General features: G+C 35.5%; 1 protein-coding gene across 1 annotated transcript in view; it reads right to left on the reverse strand.

Annotated features, from left to right (window-relative positions):
• The window catches only part of PIGK (phosphatidylinositol glycan anchor biosynthesis class K), a 111,100-nt gene that overhangs the window by 62,931 nt on the left and 25,615 nt on the right, over positions 1-22,554 (reverse strand). The window contains exons 4-9 of the mRNA XM_006744640.3: positions 16,022-16,157; positions 14,018-14,129; positions 10,647-10,743; positions 8,179-8,296; positions 7,167-7,277; positions 2,481-2,653 (exon numbers count right to left, since the gene is read on the reverse strand). Coding sequence (XP_006744703.1) covers positions 2,481-2,653; positions 7,167-7,277; positions 8,179-8,296; positions 10,647-10,743; positions 14,018-14,129; positions 16,022-16,157 — 747 coding nt within the window. The remainder of the gene's footprint in view (positions 1-2,480; positions 2,654-7,166; positions 7,278-8,178; positions 8,297-10,646; positions 10,744-14,017; positions 14,130-16,021; positions 16,158-22,554) is intronic.

Raw genomic sequence — 22,554 nt, forward strand, 5'->3', positions numbered from 1 at the left:
ATTTGTAGCATCCATTTAAAAATTCCTGAGATGTGCTGGAAACTTAATCTCCTAAATTAATTGGATAACATACTCATGTGATCATGAAACCATCTGTACACAATATTCTAAATAAAATTTATTTATAAACACTAGAGGGTGCTATAATTCAACAGTGCCTGGTGTCTGGCTTTAATGCTCAAAATTTTCTCCTCAATTAAAGATAAATTAAGATAATTTTCAGCACCAACAATTTTTGCTCTTGAACTAATACACGGAGATAACTTAAGAGACAAAATTCCATTCTTCCAGAATATATAATGAAACTCAGATTCCATTGAAATAACTTTTTATTGTATACTTATTGCATTATTTTATATTGTGTTAAAAGTTGAGAGAATAGAAAATAAGTTCAGAAGAACTATAAAGATGGTCCTAGCCTTTAAAGTAAATTAATACAATGTTCAGATGGTTAAGAGAAGGTGTATCTTATAATCTCATAGGCTTAAATTCAAGGAAAATTACAAAATAAATTTGGTAAAAGACATTTCAATTTTAGTTGCTAAGTATTAACATATGGTTTAGCTATTTCACAAGGGTAATCTGAAACTCAGTATTTAAAATAACAAATAAGGGGCGCCTGGGTGGCTCACTCCGTTAAGCATCTGCCTTCAGCTCAGGTCATGATCGCAGGGTCCTGGGATGGAGCTCAGCAGCAGGGAGTCTGCTTCTCCCTCTCCCTCTGCCTCCTCCCCCCTGCTCATGCTGTTCTGTCTGTCTCTGTCTCTCAAATAAATAAATAAAATCTTAAAAAATATAACAAAATAACAAATAAAAGTGATATTGCTGTAGAGTATCATCTGATGTCTTTTTTTTTTTTAAATATTTTATTTATTTATTCATGAGAGACAGAGGCAGAGGGAGAAGCAGGCTCCCCACGGAGCAGGGAGCCCGATGCGGGACTCGACCCCAGGACCCTGGGATCATGACCTGAGCCGAAGGCAGACGCTTAACCGACTGAGCCACCCAGGCGTCCCTCATCTGATGTCTTAAAAAATATTTTTAAGCCAATAGCTATAGGAAATTGGAAAAGAAAAGATCCAAGGCTGTGAATATCCGGAATAGGAAATGATTAATAATATCAATTTTAAATCTTCAAAAAAAATGCATTTTGTGCTAATTTTTAAATTTATTCCTAAAACATGTGTAAGCTTAATTACAAGTCTTTGAAATTTTCAAAATTGAGAGTAATTTATGCTGCCAGTTAGCAGTCCAGAAAAGTTCCTAGGAGTATGAGTTTCCAATAGATAGCATTAGATAATCACAAATAACAAAGTTTAATGCTAGTAAAATATATCATCTATATATTTCAAGAAAGAGGCTATTAACTGAGACACTATTTAATCCTAACAAAGTATTTTGCCTTTAAAAATGTTTACAGGGAAATAAACAAATGAAACATTATAAATATTTCTAAAATTCACATACTCCAAATCAACCAATTTTTCTCAATCTCCTTCTCTCCTGCTTGTGCGTTCTCTCACACACATAAACACACACATCTACACGTGTGCATGCACGCACACTCACTGCACACTCACACAGCATCTACTCCCCAAGAAAGGAGAACCTGGTGTATACTTCCCATCCTTTCCCTAATGAATTACCAAGAGCCCCTAAATAAAGCAGAAACAGTGGCACCTGTTGATGAGAGGGTCACTCCAAATTTACAATAGCTCCAGATAAATTGTTCCAGATTAATAGAATATAACACTAGAGAAAAGCCCGAGATACCACTGAACCCCAGCTCACAAACCACCCAGACTCTAGGAACCAAAATATATGGCAGTCAGAGAAGTAACCAGATTGCTGGAACCCACAGAAATTCTGAACATGGAAGCACTGTGTTATAGTCTAAAATATGTATTTGGCACCTACATAGTTTTGGCACTCACTTCCCCTTTTTATGTTTATCTGCCTTACATCTGCCAGATTCCTAGGGCCCTTATTACACTCTAAATGCCCAGCTGCCTACTTCCCTACTCAATGTCACTTCAGGTAACACCTTCTACTGCAATAGGTGAAAGCATACACGCTCATTAGAGTATTAATGTTCGAAACATTTGCACACCTGCCCTTTCATGAAGGCTCTTATGAACCATTATACATACCTCCACTAATGAAAAGTATGGATCTCAGCCACTTACAAGGCAAGTTTTGGTTCCTTTTGAGCAGGCCTCAAATCACTACTATGTACACTGTATTTTGGAGCAACAACATAATCTTAATCATGATCGTAGCTTCCCCTTAATATTTATAGCTTTTGCCCATAAACCTGAAAAGCGTAGGGCCTACATAAGGTGAAGATTGGGTAGAAATGTGTAATTTTATTAACAAACAACAACTTTCATCTCTTAATATTATGTAACATCATGTTACATAAAAATTTACAAATTATGAGACTAGAATATTCTAATAAAATATTAATTCAAGATGAATACCTGCTTTCCACGATTTCTAAATCTGGTTGCAAACTAATAGTCTCTGTTGTAATTTCCACTTTCCGTACACTTCCAAAAAAATCAGTTATCAGGACATTTTTAGGATCCCTCTGAAAAAGATCAGTGCGATGTCCAGGGGTAGACACACAGAGACTTCTAGGACATACCTGAAACTGAAAAACATATATATAACAATAATAAATACACACATACAAATACAACTTTTATCAATTCAATAATACAGTATAGTAGACTGTAGTGTATTTTTTTAATGATTTATTTATCTATGAGAGAGAGTGAGTGAGTAGGGGAAGGGGCAGAGGGAGAGGGAGAGAATCCCAAGCAGACTCCCCGCCAAGCATGGAGCCCAACATGGTGCTCGATCCCATGACCCAAAGAACATGACCTAAGCCAAAACCAGGAGTTAGACGCTCAACTGACTGACCCACTTAGCACCCTGACTGTAGTGTATTCTCAAAGCTTTCCCAACCTAAAGAAGCTACTGATTCTAAAGATTAAAGTTTCAATGCTATAGTAGTACTTGACCTTCTAAGAAAGCTATACAGACATTAGAGCAGGTGAGAAAAAGGGAAGCTGGCCAGGGAGGGGGAAAAAAAATTCACTTTTTGCATCATATGCTACAAAATATATTTTGAACTTTAAATTTACTGAGAACTTACATGTAACACTATGAAAAGAACTGCTTTTTTTCTGCATCTACATTCATCTCAGTGAGCAGTAACTTTCTTAGTTTAGCCATAATGAGAATAAATCCAAGGAACCTCCAGATACTCTAGTGCTCAAAGAATACAGACTGAAAACCATGACTTCATCTCACACAGATCTCATGATGATGTCTGTGTTAATCATATCCCCGATATTCCACATTAGTGAATTACCAAGGACAGACATGTACTCATTCATTCAGCAAAGCAGAAAAAATATCTACTACATATATTTCATACTGTTATCTTCCACAGAGGATACAAAAGTTGACAGAACATGGTCCTATCCTCAGGCTTTAAGTCAAGTCAGAGATGAATAAACATAACAAGGTAGAAAAAGAAGGTGACAGGTTCTACTTCAGAAAAGGATAAACTTTTCATAGCGTGAGGATAAGAAAAAAGGAGTGGGATTTAAGCTATATTCTGAAGGAAAAGGGAGATTACAGATGAAAAGTAACATTCTTAAGGAGCAGCTGCAAAGATGTGTAAGGCAAATAACCTAGTTTGGCAGAACCACAGGATGTATGAAGAAAACCATGACAGGACTGCTAGTAAGGGCCTATAGCCCACAGCACTTGCCCACCTATGGAGACAAGACAATATGCATAGATAATCACTAATATGATGGGAGATGGGTGGGGAAGGGCAGAGCAGCTAGAATTTATGAAGCATAGTGATCCAAGCACTGTGCAAAGCAATTTGTAGATACTCTGATTTAAACTACCAATAACTTTGAGGTATATAAAGATTATTATCTCTACTTCAAACTAAAGCTCAGAAAGATTAAGTAATTGGCCTAATATCACACAATACCTTCCTGGTTCAGGAAAACAATAAAAGGAAATACAAAGAAGAGATCGAATATAAATTAAGAAGCACTGAAGGCAAAAAGGATGGAGAAAGTAAAATGCCAAACTTACATTACAAGAAAGTAAAATGCCAAACTTACTTTACAAGAAAGTAAAATGCCAAACAGGAAGGACAATACAGACTGAAGGTTGAAGAAACATAGTAAAAGATAAAACAAAATACACAAAGACAAGATTGAAGTCCTATGAATACTGAAGGCATTCCTGTATGAGCAAGCAACTTGGTGGGCTTTCTTAGGCACCAGCAGAAGAAACCAGGAAAAGCATAGGTGAATGAGCTTGGGAACAAGATAAAAAGTATTGGGCACCTGGGTGGCTCAGTCGTTAAGCGTCTGCCTTTGGCTCCGGTCATGATCCCAGGGTCCTGGGACCGAGCCCCGCATCAGGCTCCCTGCTTCGCAGGAAGCCTGTTTCTCCCTCTCCCACTCCCCCTGCTTGTGTTCCTGCTCTTGCTATCTCTCTCTCTCTGTCAAATAAATAAATTAAAAAAAAAAAAAAAGATAAAAAGTATTATCTTCCTGCTGCTAAAATGATCATACTTCCACTTTCTATGAAGTTATTCCTTCCTTCAAGATATTTTATCCTATCAATCTGATTTCCTTAGCCTCAGCAACATTAATTTTTAATAATCTCCTTCACTTACAGAATCTTCATACTTTAGCCAGATTATATGCTTACTATTGAAGACAAGGATTTCAACTTCTGTGCCTCTGCAGGTATTCCATTTTCCTAGAGTATGCTATACTTCTCTTCTTCCAAACCTGAAAATCTACCTTTTTCAAGAAAAATTTTAAACACCAAACCCACTGTATTTAAAGGAACCATACAAATGTGCATGGTTGTCATGTCCTTTCATTCATTCCAAATATTCACTGAGAATCTACAAATACACATGGTCCTTTTACTTCTTATTTAAGAACCTCAAAGCCTCGAGGGAACGTCACAAATATAAACAAGTACAGAGCAATATTAAAAGCATCTTAAAGGTACATAGCAAAATTTACATGTTCACAGAAGAAAGAACATTACCTGGAGGATACAAAGACTTCATTTAATAGGTGATACTCTATAAATGTGCTTTTCAGCTGTTACCAATGACACTATAAATTGTTAAGGGGCCAAGGACCATGTCTTCTAATTTTGCTGCTCCTAAAGCTCCTAATATTGTACTCTGAATACAGCTGATACCCAACAAATTTTCCTGTACACACATAATAAACAGAATAGGTATTATTCCATAACATCTTAAGATATATCAAATCACTAGAATATTTAACTTCAAAGAAATGGGTCATCCTTACTGAACAAGATTAAAATGATCATCATTCAATTAAAAAAACAGAACTAGGGCACAAGATATTAGTGAGGACTGTTTATTAAAAACTATACAGCAATTGTGGGGAAAAAAACACATAAACAAATAAAACATAAGTTTCTTCAGTCTTTCCTGTATGATTTCAAAGGAATAAGTTCTTTTTTAAAAAAATCCATTAGACATTTGAAGTGTGAAGTGCATATGCTGTAAACTTTTGACATAGTGTATCACATATTAAATAAAATATACAATATATAATTTAAAATGGGAATAAATTTAAAAACTAAAGTAACGAACATAGGTGACTATATTTTTCTTATAAAGTAGCATTATAACAAGTTCACATTAAGATTTAACAGGCATCAAATTATGTATCTTCAAAATGTAGCAAGTAGTTCTATGTTATCAAATATGATAGCCCCTAATAGTGGTTTTTAGAATTTTGCAGAACTTCTTTAATTAAAAAGAAAATTACCAAAATGTTTCTATCTGATAAAAGACATCAATGCAAAGCAGCTTGGCTGATGTGCAAGAGTCCCAAGCCCCGTCTACTCAGCCTTCCTTTCACTTTGAAGCTCCATGAAGGTAGAGACAGTGTCTGCCTCTTTCACTAGGATAGAGCCAGTGGCTGGCACTTAGCCAAAGCTCAAAAAATGTTTATGAATAAAAGAACAGGGTATAAATTAATGAAAAAAAGAGTGAAAGTCATAGCTGCCCAGTAATTATCCAATCCAGAATTGCTGTTTCAAGCTTATTTATTATGCCTACTTTCAATAGCAACTTCAAAGTAGATTTATTTAAGGATACAATCAGCATAGAAAAGTCAGGAAAAAAGACTGAACTAAATTCAAGAAGCCACATCAAAACACTGTACTAGGGCACCTGGGTGGCTCAGCTGGTTAAGTGTCTGCCTTCAGCTCAGGTCACGATCCCGGGATCCTGAAATCGAGCCTGAATCGGGCTCCCTGATCAGTGAGGAGCTTGCTTCTTCCTCTGCCTCTGCTCCCCCTGCTTGTGTTTTCTCTCTCACTCACTCTCTCTCTCTAATAAATAAATAAAATCTAAAAAAAAAAAAAAAAACACACTGTACTAGAAGTTCAAGGGTGGACAAAACTAGGTAAGAGAAAGTCCTTTTCCTCCAAAAATGTCCTAATACTCACACTCAATAAGTTCAAAAAAAGGCAGACTATGATAAATGGTAGAAGAGAGAAATGAAGCTCTGAAAAACTTTATCTTACTTAAATTCCAACAGGGAAGAACTATGCAGCTATTCCTAGAAGAGGTAGGATCTGATCTGACACCCAAAGAATAGGTAGAATTTCAGTAGCTGAATCTAAAAAAAGTACATTTCTGGTAGAGAAAAGAGCATGAGCAAATGAATGAAAGTAACAAGTTAACTGGGCTAAACTTTAGGCTTCCTGTAGTAAAGAGAGAGAGAGATTACTGTAAAGGGAGACTCAAAAATAGTTTATTTTATTTTAAGATTTTATTTATTCATTCGAGACACAGAAATACAGAGAGAGAGAGCATGAGCAGGGGGAGAGGCAAAGGGAGAAGCAGGCTCCCCGATGAGCCAGGAGCCAGACGTGGGGCTCGATCCCAGGACACTGGGATCATGACCCGAGCCGAAGGCAGATGCTTAACCATCTTCAAAAACAGTTTAAAAGGTTACCATTCAACATAAGAAACAGTACCCTGGCAGTACAGGGAGTAAAGGACTTCACTTATCACATTAAGCATACCCTATGTGCTATAATCAAATCAAGCAAATACTTACAAGGTCATTCATATTAGTTTGGCTAGCTGGATTAATTTCTTCCAAAAATTCCAAGACATAAAATGTGTATCTATCCATAAGGTGGACTCCAATTGCAGGATCAGGTTGATGCTACAAAAAAACAAAGCATATACAATGGCATATTATTCAGCGCTAAAAAAAAAAAGAGAGAGAGAGATAGAGAGAAAGAAAGGAGAGAAAGAAAGAAAGAAAGAGAAAGAAAGAAAGAAGAAAGGAAGGAAGGAAGGAAGGAAGAGAAAGAAAGAAAGAAAAAGAGAGAGAGAGAGAAAGAAAGAAAGAAAGAGAAATCTTGCTATTTGTGGCAACATGGATGGATCTTGAGGGCATTATACTAAATGAAGTAAGTCAGAGAAAGACAAATACCATATGATCTCACCTATATGTGTAATCTAAAAACAACGAAAAGAACAAAAACCAACCTTACAGATACAGAGAACAAACTGGTGGTTGCCAGAGATGAGAGGTGGAGGATAGACCAAATGGGTGAAGGAAGTCAAAGGGACAAACTTCAGTTATAAAATAAATAAGACATGGCATGTAATGTACAGCATGGTGACTATAGTTAATAATACTGTATTGCATATTTAAAAATTACTAAGAAAGTAAACCTTAAAAGTTCTCATCACAAGAAAGAAAAATTCTCTAACTATGTATGGTGACATTTTTGGGGGGGGTCTGGTGATAAATGTTAACTAGACTGATTGTGGTGATTATTTTGCAATATATACAAATATTGAATGATTATGTTGTACACCTGAAACTACACAATATTGTAGTCAATTGTACTTTAATAAAATTTTTTAAAAGCAAAGCAGAAAAAAGAAGTATACATCTAATAGCATCATTATAAGAAAATGTTTTAAATGCAATCAAAATTTCCTTCTAAGGTATTAAAAAGTCTAAGATATATTTATAAAGCATATAAGTGATTTCCAAAATAGCTACATATTCCAAAGACAATGCAGTTTACAAATGGGAAATATGCACCTACCGAGAGTGAATCTTCTCCCACTTGGCTACTAGCTAAAGCCATTATGTTAGGAGAATAGAATCGTTCATACATGGATGCTCCTTGACAAGTATCAATAATAAACAGTAACTCGTTGTAGCTGAAAGAAAAGTGGTACTATCTTTAACATGAATCATGCTGTTAGTCAAACATCAATATTTTTATAATACTTGCATAACAGAAGATGTTAAAATCATATCTTACTCATTTCATTAGTTAAAAATTTGTGAGTTTTCAGAATTCCCAATACAAATTTGATATTAGAAATATTAAAGCTATAATCCTGTCCAAGGAAACTACCTCAACAGGTTGTACCACAAAGTGGCTGCCCCAAATCTTTCCCCCTCCCTCATCTTGGCCACATGATTCAGAATCCAAATGAATACTCAATTCAAAAAACACTTATTTGGCACCCCAGCTATCCTAGAAAATGAGCCAGATTCAGGAAAAAACATATATGACTTAGTCACCATACTCAAAAAGCTTAAAATCTAACTGGAAGACAGGAGAGACTTCATTTAACCAAATGGAATGTGGTAAGAGTTACAAATAGTTATTAGAGCCTATAATATGCCTGATCTTAAGCTGAGGATACAGCAGCAGTCCCTGTCTTCATAGAGCTTAGAGTCTAACAAAGTCAAAGTGCTCTAAGAGCACTGAGAAAGGAAGAGAGGGAACTGTGAAGAAAGGCACGTCACAGAAAGGTGATGTCCGGCCTGAGCAATGAAGGGTGAGTTATTTTAACTAACAAAGAAAGGAATAGCACATTCCAGGAGAGGAAAAAGGCTCTACTAAGGCACCTAAATTTGAAAAAGTAGAATTGTTTCAGAAAAGGGGAATAGTACTATGTAGTTAGGATTTACAGTAAATTTGGGGAAATGGAGGAAATTAGTTTCAAAAAGGTAGGATAGGGTAGGGGTGCCTGAGTGGCTCAGTGGGTTAAGCAGCTGCCTTCGGCTCAGGTCATGATTCCGGGGTCCTCAGATCGAGCCCTACATCGGGCTCCCTACTCTGTGGAGAGCCTGCTTCTCCCTCTCCCTCTGCCTGCCACTCTGCCTACTTGTGCTCTCTCTCTATCTCTGTCAAATAAACAAATAAAATCTTTAAAAAAAAAAAAAAAAGGTAGGGTAGGGTCAATCCATGTAGTATCCCATATGAAGTATGGATCTTATCCTGTAAGTCTGAGGAAGCCAACCAGGGCTTTTTTTAAGTGAAAATAACATAATCGGCTCTGTATTTAGAATGTGCTGCCTAGCTGGTGAAACTAGGGAGCAGATACGTTTTTCAAAGGTTTCTCTCAGACACTGGATCTAGGTAAACAGCTAACATTGCACCTAGAAAAGAAAGCAAGCAATCTTGGGCCACAATATCTAAGCAGGTGATAAAAGAAACAATTCATATGACATATTTGTTCTCAGACAAAAATCTGTGGAGGCCCTTGAGGATCAGAAACATCTAAGGTTATGAGGGGCAGTAGTGTAAAACAATTCAAAGAGCTCTACGACTGGAGCACTTAGGAATGAGTCCCAGTGCTGGACTGGCAGGTTACTGAATCTATTTATGCCTCAAATTACTCATGTGTGAAAATAGGAATAATAACAGTATATACCTCATGGGGTTGTTATTGAAATTAAATGAGACAGCATATATAAAACAGCGCCTAGCACCTAGTATACACCCAGTAAATGTAAACTGTGAATTAAGATAAAACCAGTACCTAGCAAAAGCTTCCCTTTGACACTTCCATTCATTCTGCTTATACATGTAATTCAATATTTACATTTAATTTGTAGAAGAGTCGTATACACATTTCTCTTTTCCACTAGATTTTAAACACTGTGAAGGCAGAATAAGCATCATATTCCTTCCTGCACCATGTGTTTAGAAGGTAACCCGTAAGTGTTTATTGAAGGTAATCAAGTTAAAAGCACTTCTGCTGCTTTATATTCACTCATGTTCATATGACAACTTTCAACTAGAGAGGTGCTTACCATGGATTACTAACAATATATCATCCTTAATGTGAGTTAGGTTACAAATATTATATTAATCATAATTTCAGCACTTTTTCCAAAGAAGAAATAATGTATTGCTATCATGTGGAGAGTCAGAGAATGTACAAAAAGTAACAATAGGCTAAAGTTGGAAAATAAATATATGTTCACAATCCCCCTACATAATGGGGAACTTGACTGGTGGGACTCTTATTTCCTCCAAAAACACTGCTAAATAACAGAGAGATGATCTTAAAAGGTTAACTTTTTTTATGCTCTTTAATAACACCTAGGTTTCTTTTAAAAATAGTTCAGTAGAAATAACAAACATAAATCTAAAAGAGTAGAAGTTATTAAAGTAAGTTAAAATCTCATAAAATAGGATCTACAAATCTACTAACCATGGAAAAATTAGGTACTAATTTATCTTATGAAAAGTAGTCATTTGCTAATTACCGTCTTTTTTGCCACATTTGCTCAAAAGCATCTGCAAGTTCTATGTTGGTAATTTCTTCAGAATCTTGAAATTTCAAGAAACCATTTCCACCATGTCCTTGTAGGAAGAGTCAAAAAGATCAAATACATGCATTTTTTTCAATGCAAGCTGCATACATCCAGATATAAACATTTACTCATTCATGGCAATATTTTAATATCATTTGTTATTTTATACTCTAAAATGAAAAGTACTATGAAAACAAAAAGAATAATTTTCTATTACACCAATTAAAAATGGAATCATGATAGACTGTGCAAAAAATAGCAGATATAATATCTTCACAAATTCTTCTATCATTCCATTCTATAAAAGCACATTTATATTTTTGCACTGGCTCCATTATTATGTCAGAAGTGAGTTTCTATAGATAAATAATTTCCCAAATACCAGGCAAACATTTTGGTGAGAAAGGGGTTGCAAACACTAGCTGGTTCCATAGTATGCTAGTACTACTCACAGTGTATACTTGGAATGCTATACTACTAGGAAGTGTTGTTCTCATATATAAATTTTTACTACCGTCAACCACTGTCCCATGAGAGCTGACCAGAAGACTGTGACATTTAGAATGCATAGATAGAGCCATTCTGTCTAGATTCAAATGCTAGCTTTGCCACTTAATGACTGGGTTAACTTAGGTAAATAACTTAATCTTTCTATGCCTCAGTTTCCCTCGCTGTGAAGTAAGAAATACGTCGGCACCATCATTAGCATGCCTATAAAGCTCCTTTGTGTGGATTTTTTGAAGGTACTTCCCACAGGGCATCAAAGTAGAAAAATCTGTCTATTTCAGTGGCCCCTCTGAATATATGCAGTTCTGTGAGCTCAAAAGTGATTAGTAGTTATGTCTCTCTTCCTCCCATTAGAACTCTATGGCAGGGCACACAGCTTACTATGTGTAAACATATACTAGATTGCAGCTCCCACTCAACCCCGTAGCCAAACACTTATTGCAGTGCACAACCCACAAAACTATATATCACAGCACCTAAATCTTTGGATTCCTGTAAGGATGAAATGAATTCATACACACGCTGATTTACAATACTGCCTGAGATGAAGTAAGCCTCATTAAATATTAGCTATTATCATTTTAATTGTCAGCCCTCCTACGCTCTTACATGGGTTGGCAAATTTTCTGTAAAGGGCCATGTAGTAAATGCTTTAGACTTATGGGCCATACGGTCTCTGTTGCAACTACTAGACTCTTGCCATTGTAGTGTAAAAGCAGCCATAGACAATATGTAAAACAAATGGATACAATTGGTCCTAATACAACTTTATTTCTAAAACAGGCAACCCTTCCATGGGCCACAGTTCATCAAATCCTATCTTTAACTACTGGAATTTCTTCTGTACCTGCAGTTATCCTGAAAGAGTATCCAAAGACTTAGAAAAAAAGTTGTATAACCTTTAGTTTAGTATATCAGATAAAGCTATACTATAAGACTGTACTTCATAATATTTGCCACAAATGCTTGAAAATTTCTTATAACTGTCAGAAAAACTAAAATGAAAATTTTCCTGACTTAGCTCTGCTAAGTTAATTTATAAAGTTTATAAATTAATTGAATTTGAAAAGCTGTAAGTAAATGCAACATGATAGACAAAGAAAAGTAAACCACCAAGTAGAAGTCAGTAACCATCCTGCTGTGTGACATCTAAAAACCATTCTGCAAATGTTTTACCATCGGTTGAATGGAATGCCCTCCGAAAACATTTTTAAATATTGTTTGATCAACATTCATATGTACTGAATACCACCATAAAACAGAGCACTAGAAATAAAAAGGTGAAAACCCCATTATCAATGACATCTTGGAATTCAAAATCTAATGAAGGCAATAAATATCCAAACAAGAAAGTAGTTAAGTTAAATACTCATAGAGAAACTACAGATTAACATGGGAGTGCAAAGAGGAGAGCTTACACCAGCCAAGGAGGTAAGAAGTGTCTCTGCACATTATAAAATATATACCAGGACACTTCTGAGGGAAAAAGGAAGCAATATTAATGATTACATTAGGATAACAGGTGTAAACGACAACTGTCCCAGGCAATTGGAGACATAGATCAACCTAGGCTTACTGAGGAAAATCACCAAAGGAAGTGACTCCTGAGCTAAGACTGAAAAGAGAAGGAATAATCAGGCAGACAAAGTGAACTGAGAAGACATCAATAAACAAAGGCAATAGCTTTAGTAAATGTTTAGAGGACAGAAACAGTCCTAGGAGAAAATTAGAGAAAGTGCAAGAACTAAAATGAAACAAATAATATCACTAAATAATAGTATATATTATTATATATATTATATATTATATATATAACTAAATAAATAATAAAACTAAACTATATTATGAAGGCTTTATCTCCAATATTCCTCAAAGTATAGACAAAAGACTATTACAGCTTCTATGTGGGGAACATATTAAAAAATGCAGTTTCAGGGGGCGCCTGGGTGGCTCAGATGGTTAAGCATCTGCCTTCAGCTCAGGTCATGATCCCAGGGTCCTAGGATCGAGCCCCATGTTGGGCTCCCAGCTCAGCAGGGAGTCTGCTTTTCCCTCTGCCTCTCTCCCCTGCTCATGCTTTCTCTCTGTCTGTCTCTCTCTCAAATGAATAAATAAAATCTTTAAAAAAAAAAAAAGGGAAAAATAAAATGCAGTTTCAGGCACCTGGGTGGCTCAGTCGTTAAGCGTCTGCCTTCAGCTCAGGTCCTGGGATCAAGCCCTGCATCGCTCCCTGCTCAGTGGGAAGCCTGCTTCTCCCTCTCCCACTCCCCCTGCTTATGTTCCATCTCTCGCTCTCTGTCAAAAAATAAATAAAATCTTAAAAACAAAAAAATGCAGTTTCATAAGCCCTACCCTGACCCAAAACTAAATCAGAATTTTAAAGACCTGAGTATCTGCATTCAAATAATCTTTATACACACTAAAATATGAGACTCCATCAACCGGAAACCATTGTAAAGTTTTACGGAAATCAAGGACAGATTTGCAATTTTTATTAACTACTTCAGTAGGATGATTAACAGGAGACAAAAGTGAAGGCAACAAGGCTATAGCAGAGATACTAAATAAAAGGTAACAAGCTTTACCAGGGTAATAGTAAAAAAAAAAAAAAATAGAGATAATAAACTGAGGGACAGTATAAAATGTTATACTGTCTCCAAATATCATTTCAAATTGTCATATGAGAAAAGAGAACTACAAAACAAATTATTTTAACCAAAATTCATTTAAGGTGTTTAAATTTCTTTCCATGAAGATTTCTTCTTGAGGAGAGTCACAATATATTCTATTTCTAAATATCTAAATTCTCAAATTACCTGTCATATAAATAAGAATATTGCTTCTATCATCAGAAAGAAGACGTTTTGAGCGAGGAGTACTAGGTGGGATCCTTCCAGTTAATACCCGTAAAAAATTCTCCACAGTTACCTGAAAAAAAAAAAAGAAGAAGAAGAAATCAGGGGATGAAACAGAACCAGGGGAAATGTAATTAATTTTTTTTTTATTTTCAAAAGCATTCCTTCTTCTTTCTCTATATGTTACTCAGCATAAAGTGAAAACAAAGCATAAAGCGAAATATAACTCAATTAAAATATATTTATTTAAATATATACCTCAAAGTTAACTTGCTTCCATTAAATCCTAACAGCTAACGAAACTGTCCTGGGGAAAAATCAGTTAATTAAATTTAAAACTTTAAATGCTATGCAAAATATTGCCCAAAATTTAAAAATTATTAATGTCTTCATAGGTAATTCTTTGGGAAAATACAAAATAAAGAAACTTGTAAATAAATTCAGCAACATTATAACTATTGCAGTTGACTGGTACAACTACCTAGTGAATTCTAGATAAACCTTGAAAGATAGGTCCATAATGAATCATAAAAATAAAACCATAAAGACAGTTCCATAAATAATCCCCAAATCGTGTATCTTTGATTTTTTAAATGTATTTTGTTACTTAAATTTTGTTAGGGCTATCTTCAACATGTAAAAAATTCATCACACTTTAAACCAGATTTCCCAACCTGGAATTTGTGGACCTCTAGGATTCTTCAAAAGCATATTTAAAGTCATATTACCCAGATCTAAATTTAAAAGCAGAAAATTTATCTAGCTTTCTTGTTCAACTTTCCCCTAGATCATGAGTATATAAATTATATGTGTATGTACGTGTTTCTGTGCACATGTGCATTATGTTCGGTTTATATTTTTCCCCAGAAAACAGCAAAATGCTAAATGTTTTAATAGGACTTCTTTTTGGTTTATATTTTATGATGACTAAATCAACAAGTAGAATGTCCAACATTCATACACATTTAATTACTGAACAAACATTTCTGAGTGCCTTCAAAAGCTAGGTACTTGCTAGGTATAAGATACATAAGACATAGGCCACATCCTCAAGGAGCTTACAGGCTGGGAGGAGATAGATAAGATTTTAAAATCGCTTCAAAACAGGTCTGGGAACACAGAAAATTGTCTTACTTTTGGTAGGCTTGGTAAAAGGGGAAGGATTATTGAGGAAGACTTCACCAAGGAAGATTTCAAATTTTAAACATCTTCACTACCTATTAAATTTAAAATGAAGTTTCAAAGGGGAAAATACAGTATAATCCCATTTTTCAAATTTACATTTTAATTTTTAATCATATGCATAAAAACATTGGAAGCATATCAAAAGTGATTACTTCTAAGTAGTGGAATTATGGGTGAGTTTTTTGTTAATCATTTTAATTTTTCCTCAATATATATACTAAATACACAAAACTTGACATTTTAGGTCAAATACGAAAGACAAACAATGCATTTACTGTTAAAAAAAGTTGATACATTTGAAACCTCACTAAAATACTCTAATATAAAAGCCAAGATAAAGTTGTCCTATCCTTGGGGCGCCTGGGTGGCTCAGTTGGTTAAGCGACTGCCTTCGGCTCAGGTCATGATCCTGGAGTCCCGGGATCGAGTCCCGCATCGGGCTCCCTGCTCGGCAGGGAGTCTGCTTCTCCCTCTGACCCTCCTCCCTCTCATGCTCTCTGTCTCTCATTCTCTCTCTCTCAAATAAGTAAATAAAATCTTTAAAAAAAAAAAAAAAGTTGTCCTATCCTAGATACATATATGAAATGTTCATGCTGTGTTAGTTTTACTCATGTATTGTTTCCTTAATATGAACTCCAGAGACAGAATTATATTCAAGGCTTCAGTGACAATTATGTACAAAGTCTAAAGAAATAAAAATAAGACTATTCTACCACTATTTTAGAGTTTAAAAGTATGATAACTACATTTCAAAAATGTTGCTAAATCAAACATTGTTACCTCATAACTTCTATAATCCACTTCCACATCATCTCCATACACATTTAGTTCCATATTCTTGTGACTAAACACCGTAGCTGGTTTGGGATTTCTAGGGTTGCATGCCATATCGTCTGCAAGCATCAGAACAATGTGACTAGAAAAAAAAAAATTCAGTAAATATGCTACTTAAACCAGTAAGTTAGAGCAGACACATTTTATCTTTATCATGAGGCAATTATGTTCATTCTTTTCATTAAAAATAACTTAAAATAATTATTGAGTACATATTTAAAAAGAGCTTTTTAATTGTTTTCATATCCTGATGTAGTATAAGCTTTAAAGCAAAGAAATTAGAGCCATCTGGCATGAATTTATCCACAGAACTTGAAGTTACCAACTTAAATTTTTCCCAATATAGTGTATTTTATGCCCTAGAACCAAGGGAAGTTGAAGGAGCTAACACTGTCTTCCCCATTTTTTTTTTAATTTTAGTAATATTTGACATTCTTAAGACTTACAGAGCCCATATTAAACTATGATATTGCAAAGAAATTAACTTTCAGAACCCCGAGTGCTTAAGTATGAAAACATGCACGTGCAATCAGGGTGCCACAGGAACACACCCCCAGCCCAGTCACTCTTCACTGGCTGCACTCCACCTCCCTAAGAGACTAGATACTGAAATAGCTCCCTCCCTGGCTTCCTGCTTCCACTCCTGCCCTCTTACAGGTATTTTCCTTATAACTACCAGAGTGATCTTTCTGAAATAAGTCAAATCATTAAACTTTCTCACTTAAAATCCTCCAAAGACTCCCTATTATAATTAAGGGAAAACTGAAACTCCTTTCATGGTCTAAATGGCTTACTTAATGTGGCTTCTGTCTACCTCTCTAACTGCAGCTCCTACCACCCACATTCACTGTGTTCCTTCCACACGGGCCTTTCTGTTTCCCGAATATGCCAAGCCTTTCCCACTTTAGGGGCTACTCACCAAATAAATTTAGACTTCTCCCAAATCTTCCTATCATCCCAATCTCAGCTGAGCTACTCCATTCTCATTACGTGTTTTATTTTCTACAGTTCATTTATGAATTTGAAATCCCCATCATCTCCTACCACCACCTCTACTGGAATATAAGCTCTCTAAGGATAGGGGCTTTCTCTATCCTGTTCACCACTGTATCACTCACACTCGGGCTTAGTAAAAGAGCCTGGCATATAGTAAGTGTTCAATAAATATCTTGTTGAGTGAATGAAACATTTTCATTTTTGCATATATTTTCTTTGAGAGAAAATTATAAAATTTATCTTAAATACTTTTAATCTTGATCTTACCATTAAAAGTGGTGAACATGAATCAGGCAATTCTACCATATACTTGAGCTTGCCAAACATAAGGGAAAAATTAATGTGGTATACATAATTAGTTTGGTAGGAGATAGCAAGAAGAAAGTGTTCTGCTGCATATGTTCCAAATACATTAAAGTTCAAAACTGAAACATTGTGATTTTTCTTGAAAATTGGCTAGATTTCTATTTTGAAAGGGTTCCAACTCTGCCGCATTCAAAGATCAGATCGTCAGCTGTTACTGATTCATGCTCACAGAATGGTGAAAGTTATTCCTCTTAAAATGGAAAATATATCTTTTCTTTCTTCATAACTTAAGATGACTAACTTACATTAAGTTATTATCAATCACCTTTTTTGTTATAAGCCACTATTAAATAAGATTGAACTAATCTCCAAATCTCAATATAAGAGTATTCCACTATTAAATAAGATTGAACTAATCTCCAAATCTCAATATAAAAGTATTCCACAGTTATAAATTTTAATCTATGAAATTAAGTGATCATTCAATATCTATACAATGTCAATGTCATAGAGAAGTAGTAATTTCAGCTTAAAATTATAAATTTGGGGTGCCTGGGGGGCTCAGTAGTTAAGCATCCGACTCTTCGTTTCAGCTCAAATCATGATCTTAGGGTCGTGGGATCAAGCCCCACATCATTCTGGCTCCCTCCTGGCTCTGTGCTCAGTGGGGAGTCTGCTTAGGATTCTTTCTCTCTTCCTCTCCCTCTGCCCCTCCCCCTGCTTCCTCTCTCTCTCTCTAAAATAAATAAATGAATCTTTAAAAAAGCATAAATTCAATCAATATTTTTCCTGCAGATAATTCTGAGCCTCCATATAAGTACTATAGACCTCGGTTAACATAACATTTTTAAAAATCATTTCATTTGTGGATAATCAATTAGAAAAACAGGACTGGAAACAGATGATTTCAAAGGTTATTCAACTGTTCAGGGATCAGATCTTATATTTAAGACTTTGCCAATAAATATTCTTCGAACATCAGTTACTATGAGATCTAACTTGGTGACTCCTCTTAAAGTGTCTTTTTCACTTGAATATCCAGTTAGCATCCCAGCAGTTATTTAAGTCTTTACTGAGTGGGTATTAAATCAATCACTGACCAAAGAAAATAAATCTACACTGAAGACATACTACTACATTCCTATAAATAACGACAGAAACTTGCTTTGTATCTTATTAAAATTAAGACAAAATCCCTCAAATATATCCAATTGATATAAGAATATGATATTCTTACAGTCTGGCAATCTTATACTACCATGTGTGATGACTCAACCCTCACACTCTATTCAAGGCCCTGCAAAACCTACATCACACCACAAAGCATATGGCAATATGGCCTTCTCTCAACAAAAAACAAAAGAAAAAGTGAGCACAGAAATTGTGTAAAGTTCAAACTGGGTTTGAATCCAAACAATATGTCAGTTGTTTATATGAGTTTCCACATATTTTATTTTTATTTTTTGAGAGAGAGAGAGCGTACAAGCAGGGAGGGGAGGGGCAGAGGGAGAGATAATATCTTAAGCAGGCTCCACCCTGTGCTGAGCCCAAGGGTTCAATCTCACAACCCTGAAATCATGACATGAGCCAAAAACAAGAGTCAGACACTTAAACAACTGAGCCACCCAGGCCGCCCTCCACATATTTTAAATCACACATTCCTGTTAAGTTAAAAAAATACAAAGACATACCTATATATATCTACTAATTTGTACATCATATGTATTTGCTACTTTAAATATATATAATGAGTATTAGTAAAGCATAACTTCTTTCCTTTTACAGATTAAAAAAAACTACTAATATTCTCACCCCTTACCACTCTTTGGTATCTGATTTAATACCTTGATCAAGAATACCTTGATTGTGCTTATATAGATTTTAAGGACAATTAAAATAAAAATGAAATTTTAAACCTTCTCAAAGAAAGAAGGCATGAAGCACATTTGAGAAACATGTGGGGGGAAAATGGTCTAAAATAAATATATTCCATTATGTTTGCCAAACATTAAAGGAACAGGTAAACCCTGCATCAAGGCTGCTAGGCCATTCTTTTACTCACCTCCCTAAAGTTCTTCCTTGACCCAATCAGGAACCAGGAACCAATGGGTTAAAACAAAACAAAAAAAAGCCCATTTTATTTATTTTTTTTTTTTTTTAAAGATTTTATTTATTTGAGAGATCGAGAGAGAGAGAGAGCACGAGCAGGGTGAAGGGCAGAGGGAGAAGCAGACTCCCCACTTTGCAGGGAGCCCGATGTGGGACTTGATCCTGGGACTCCAGTATCATGACCTGAGCCGAGGGCAGACACTTAACTGACTGAGCCACCCAGGCACCCAAAAAGTCCATTTTATTTTATTTTTTTAAAATATTTTATTTATTTGACAGAGAGAGACACAGCAAGAGAAGGAACACAAGCAGGGGAAGTGGGAGAGGGAGAAGCAGGCTTCCCGCCGAGCAGGGAGCCTGATGTGGGGCTCGATCCCAGAACCCTGGGACCATGACCTAAGCCAAAGGCAGATGCTTAACAACTGAGCCACTCAGGCACCCCAAAAAGCCCATTCTAAAAAGATGAGTAATCCTTCACTTCCCTACACCATTAGAGTGTGACATTTCAAAAAGCATAACTCTTCATTTATTAATAGACTGGTATTACCTTAATAAAAATTTTTCACTGAATTAAATTTAAATAAATTACTGTGTTGGTAAAAATGTTTTTTAAATGTTCACTTAAAACTACTTTCCACTCTATAGCCATGCTACTAATCAGGTATTTAACCTGAGAGCATCTTTAGCTCCCAGAGCTAGGACACCAGGCTTATCTTCAGTAATATCAACATCCCAATGTAGAATAGTAGCTGAAATTAAGGCAGCAAGAGATCTGAGAATCATAGGGATCTTTGATGCTCTCTTAAATATCTGGGTTTCTGCTCATAGGTGTTGGGTTTTTTTTTTTCCCCTGACATAAATTATTCAGGATACTCTGTAGATTATTGCTTCTGTAGCAATGTAGTGACTGTTGGACCAAGCAAATTCAACAAATTTTGTTGTATAATCATTAGCTTGATGCCAGGATAATTTACTTTTAGGCTCTTCTCCTCCTTTTATTCCATGTCTTGAGGAATTTCCAAGTTAACAAATCTCATCACCAATGTACTATGAAACTAATCATAACAAATCTGCTAGCCATAGGTTCTAGACCATTAGGATTTTCTGAATTACTTTCAATTTGCCAAATGTCAGACAACTGGCGTTACTAGACTACAGGATGCCAAGTATTTTATACTTATATTATTAGAAATAAAACTCAAAAACTGCATTGCAGAGACAGGAAATTAACAGTAGCAGACACATCACATGAAGGTAGAGCTAGCTAGTTATAGGTTCATGTATTTAAAGTCACATGTGATTTAGTATAATAATAGAATTTATTGGGCATTTGGTATATATCTCAAGCACTACACTAATAAGATAAGCACATTACAAGAACTATCTCATACATTATTTCCAAAATATGTATTATTATCGTCCCTATTTTACAGCTTATGAAACTGAGGCACACAGAAGTTACGTAACATGTCCCAGGTCACACAGCTAGTAAATAGAAGAGTTCAGATTCCAGCCCAGTTTGTTTGACATGATCATTTATTTGCTTTTAACAATCCTGTATTACCCTTAAATTATATGAACTAGGATTTGGAAGAATATAATGATGTGTTTTGTTTTATATTGATAATTTAATCAACTCAGGTAATTAAGGTAAATGCATAAACTCATTATTGCTGTTCAATATTTATAGCACATAAGTGACATAAAATAAGCCCTTGAAATTCTAAATGGAACCATCCAGAGACCTTAGCAAACTTTCAAATTAAAGAATAGCACTAAAACTAATGATGTAATGTATGGGGATTAACATAAGAATAAAAAAAAAAAACCTAAAAAAAAAAAAAAGAATAGCACTAAAGCATATAATTTCTCCTTTAAATGTAGTAAGGTATAACTTAAAATTTTAAGTGCCCACTTAAATGCAAAAATTGGAGAACAAAACTTCAAAGAGGTACAGAGGTTAATGTCCTACACCGTCTCCAATCAATTCCCAAGCCCCTGACTCTTTTCTACAGAAAGGCAATGGGATTACATCCTGCTGCTGGCTCTTCCCTCACCAGGTCTTTTCAGCCACCAAGCCTGACATTTTCACTCTCAACCATCTGCACCTGCACCTATAGCCTATACCTAAGTCTTCACTGCTTCATCTCTGCTTCCAAACACTCCCCAATCTTAACGACTCTTCCTATAATGGGGGAGGGGGCAAGCAGCAGAGCCACCTCACCCATGCCCTTCCCCTTTCCCGTAGGCAATTTTTTTTTTTTTATCTCTTCCCATTTTCCACTGCTCAACTTCCCACTAACTAGTTTACTGACTTACTCAAGCACACCAGCCTCAAGGCTTGGAATTCAAATCTGTACATTTTATTACCCAAATTACAAGTTACTGCATTTCTCCACCATTATGGATGGCTCACAGAAAGGTCAAGAGTCAAATAAAGCATGTTGCATTAATGAATGCCACTGACCAAGCATAACCTCTTTTTGTCAAAATACATAGGATAAAATTTTTTTAAATCTTGATATACTGCATACAGTCCATCAAAATGGGAATCAATATGTGCAGTCTTTCACATATTCCCATGTTTAACAGAAATTCTACTTTTGTTATTTTTCTAGTAATGATCTGTACTGATTTAGTCAGGTCTCCCCAATTCAACCACTTTACATATCTTGGAGTCTTGCTTAGCACCAGTAGATTTTAACAGTCTATATGTAAAATTTTTAGAATGCTATAAGCACTCTCCTAGTACTTGACCACAATGCCTGAATTGCAAATTTTGACTGAAAAATACATGCAAATATCCACACTGTCTTCTCTGGTACACTTCCATTCTCAAATAACAAAAAAAAATTAAACGGCCCTCTTAACTTTCTCTGGGCATTAAGCAAAAGAGTTTAGATATTCTTTTCATCAAGAGGACTTGGATGGCTATGCTTCTTCTGAGGTATCAGTTTTATCATTTATTTAAAAAATCTACTTGCCAGGGGCGCCTGGGTGGCTCAGTCGTTAAGCGTCTGCCTTCGGCTCAGGTCATGATCCCGGGGTCCTGGGATCGAGCCCCGCAT

The sequence above is a fragment of the Leptonychotes weddellii genome, chromosome 4, assembly GCF_054177405.1.
Source record: "Leptonychotes weddellii isolate Sample4059 chromosome 4, ASM5417740v2, whole genome shotgun sequence".
Taxonomy (NCBI): domain Eukaryota; kingdom Metazoa; phylum Chordata; class Mammalia; order Carnivora; family Phocidae; genus Leptonychotes; species Leptonychotes weddellii.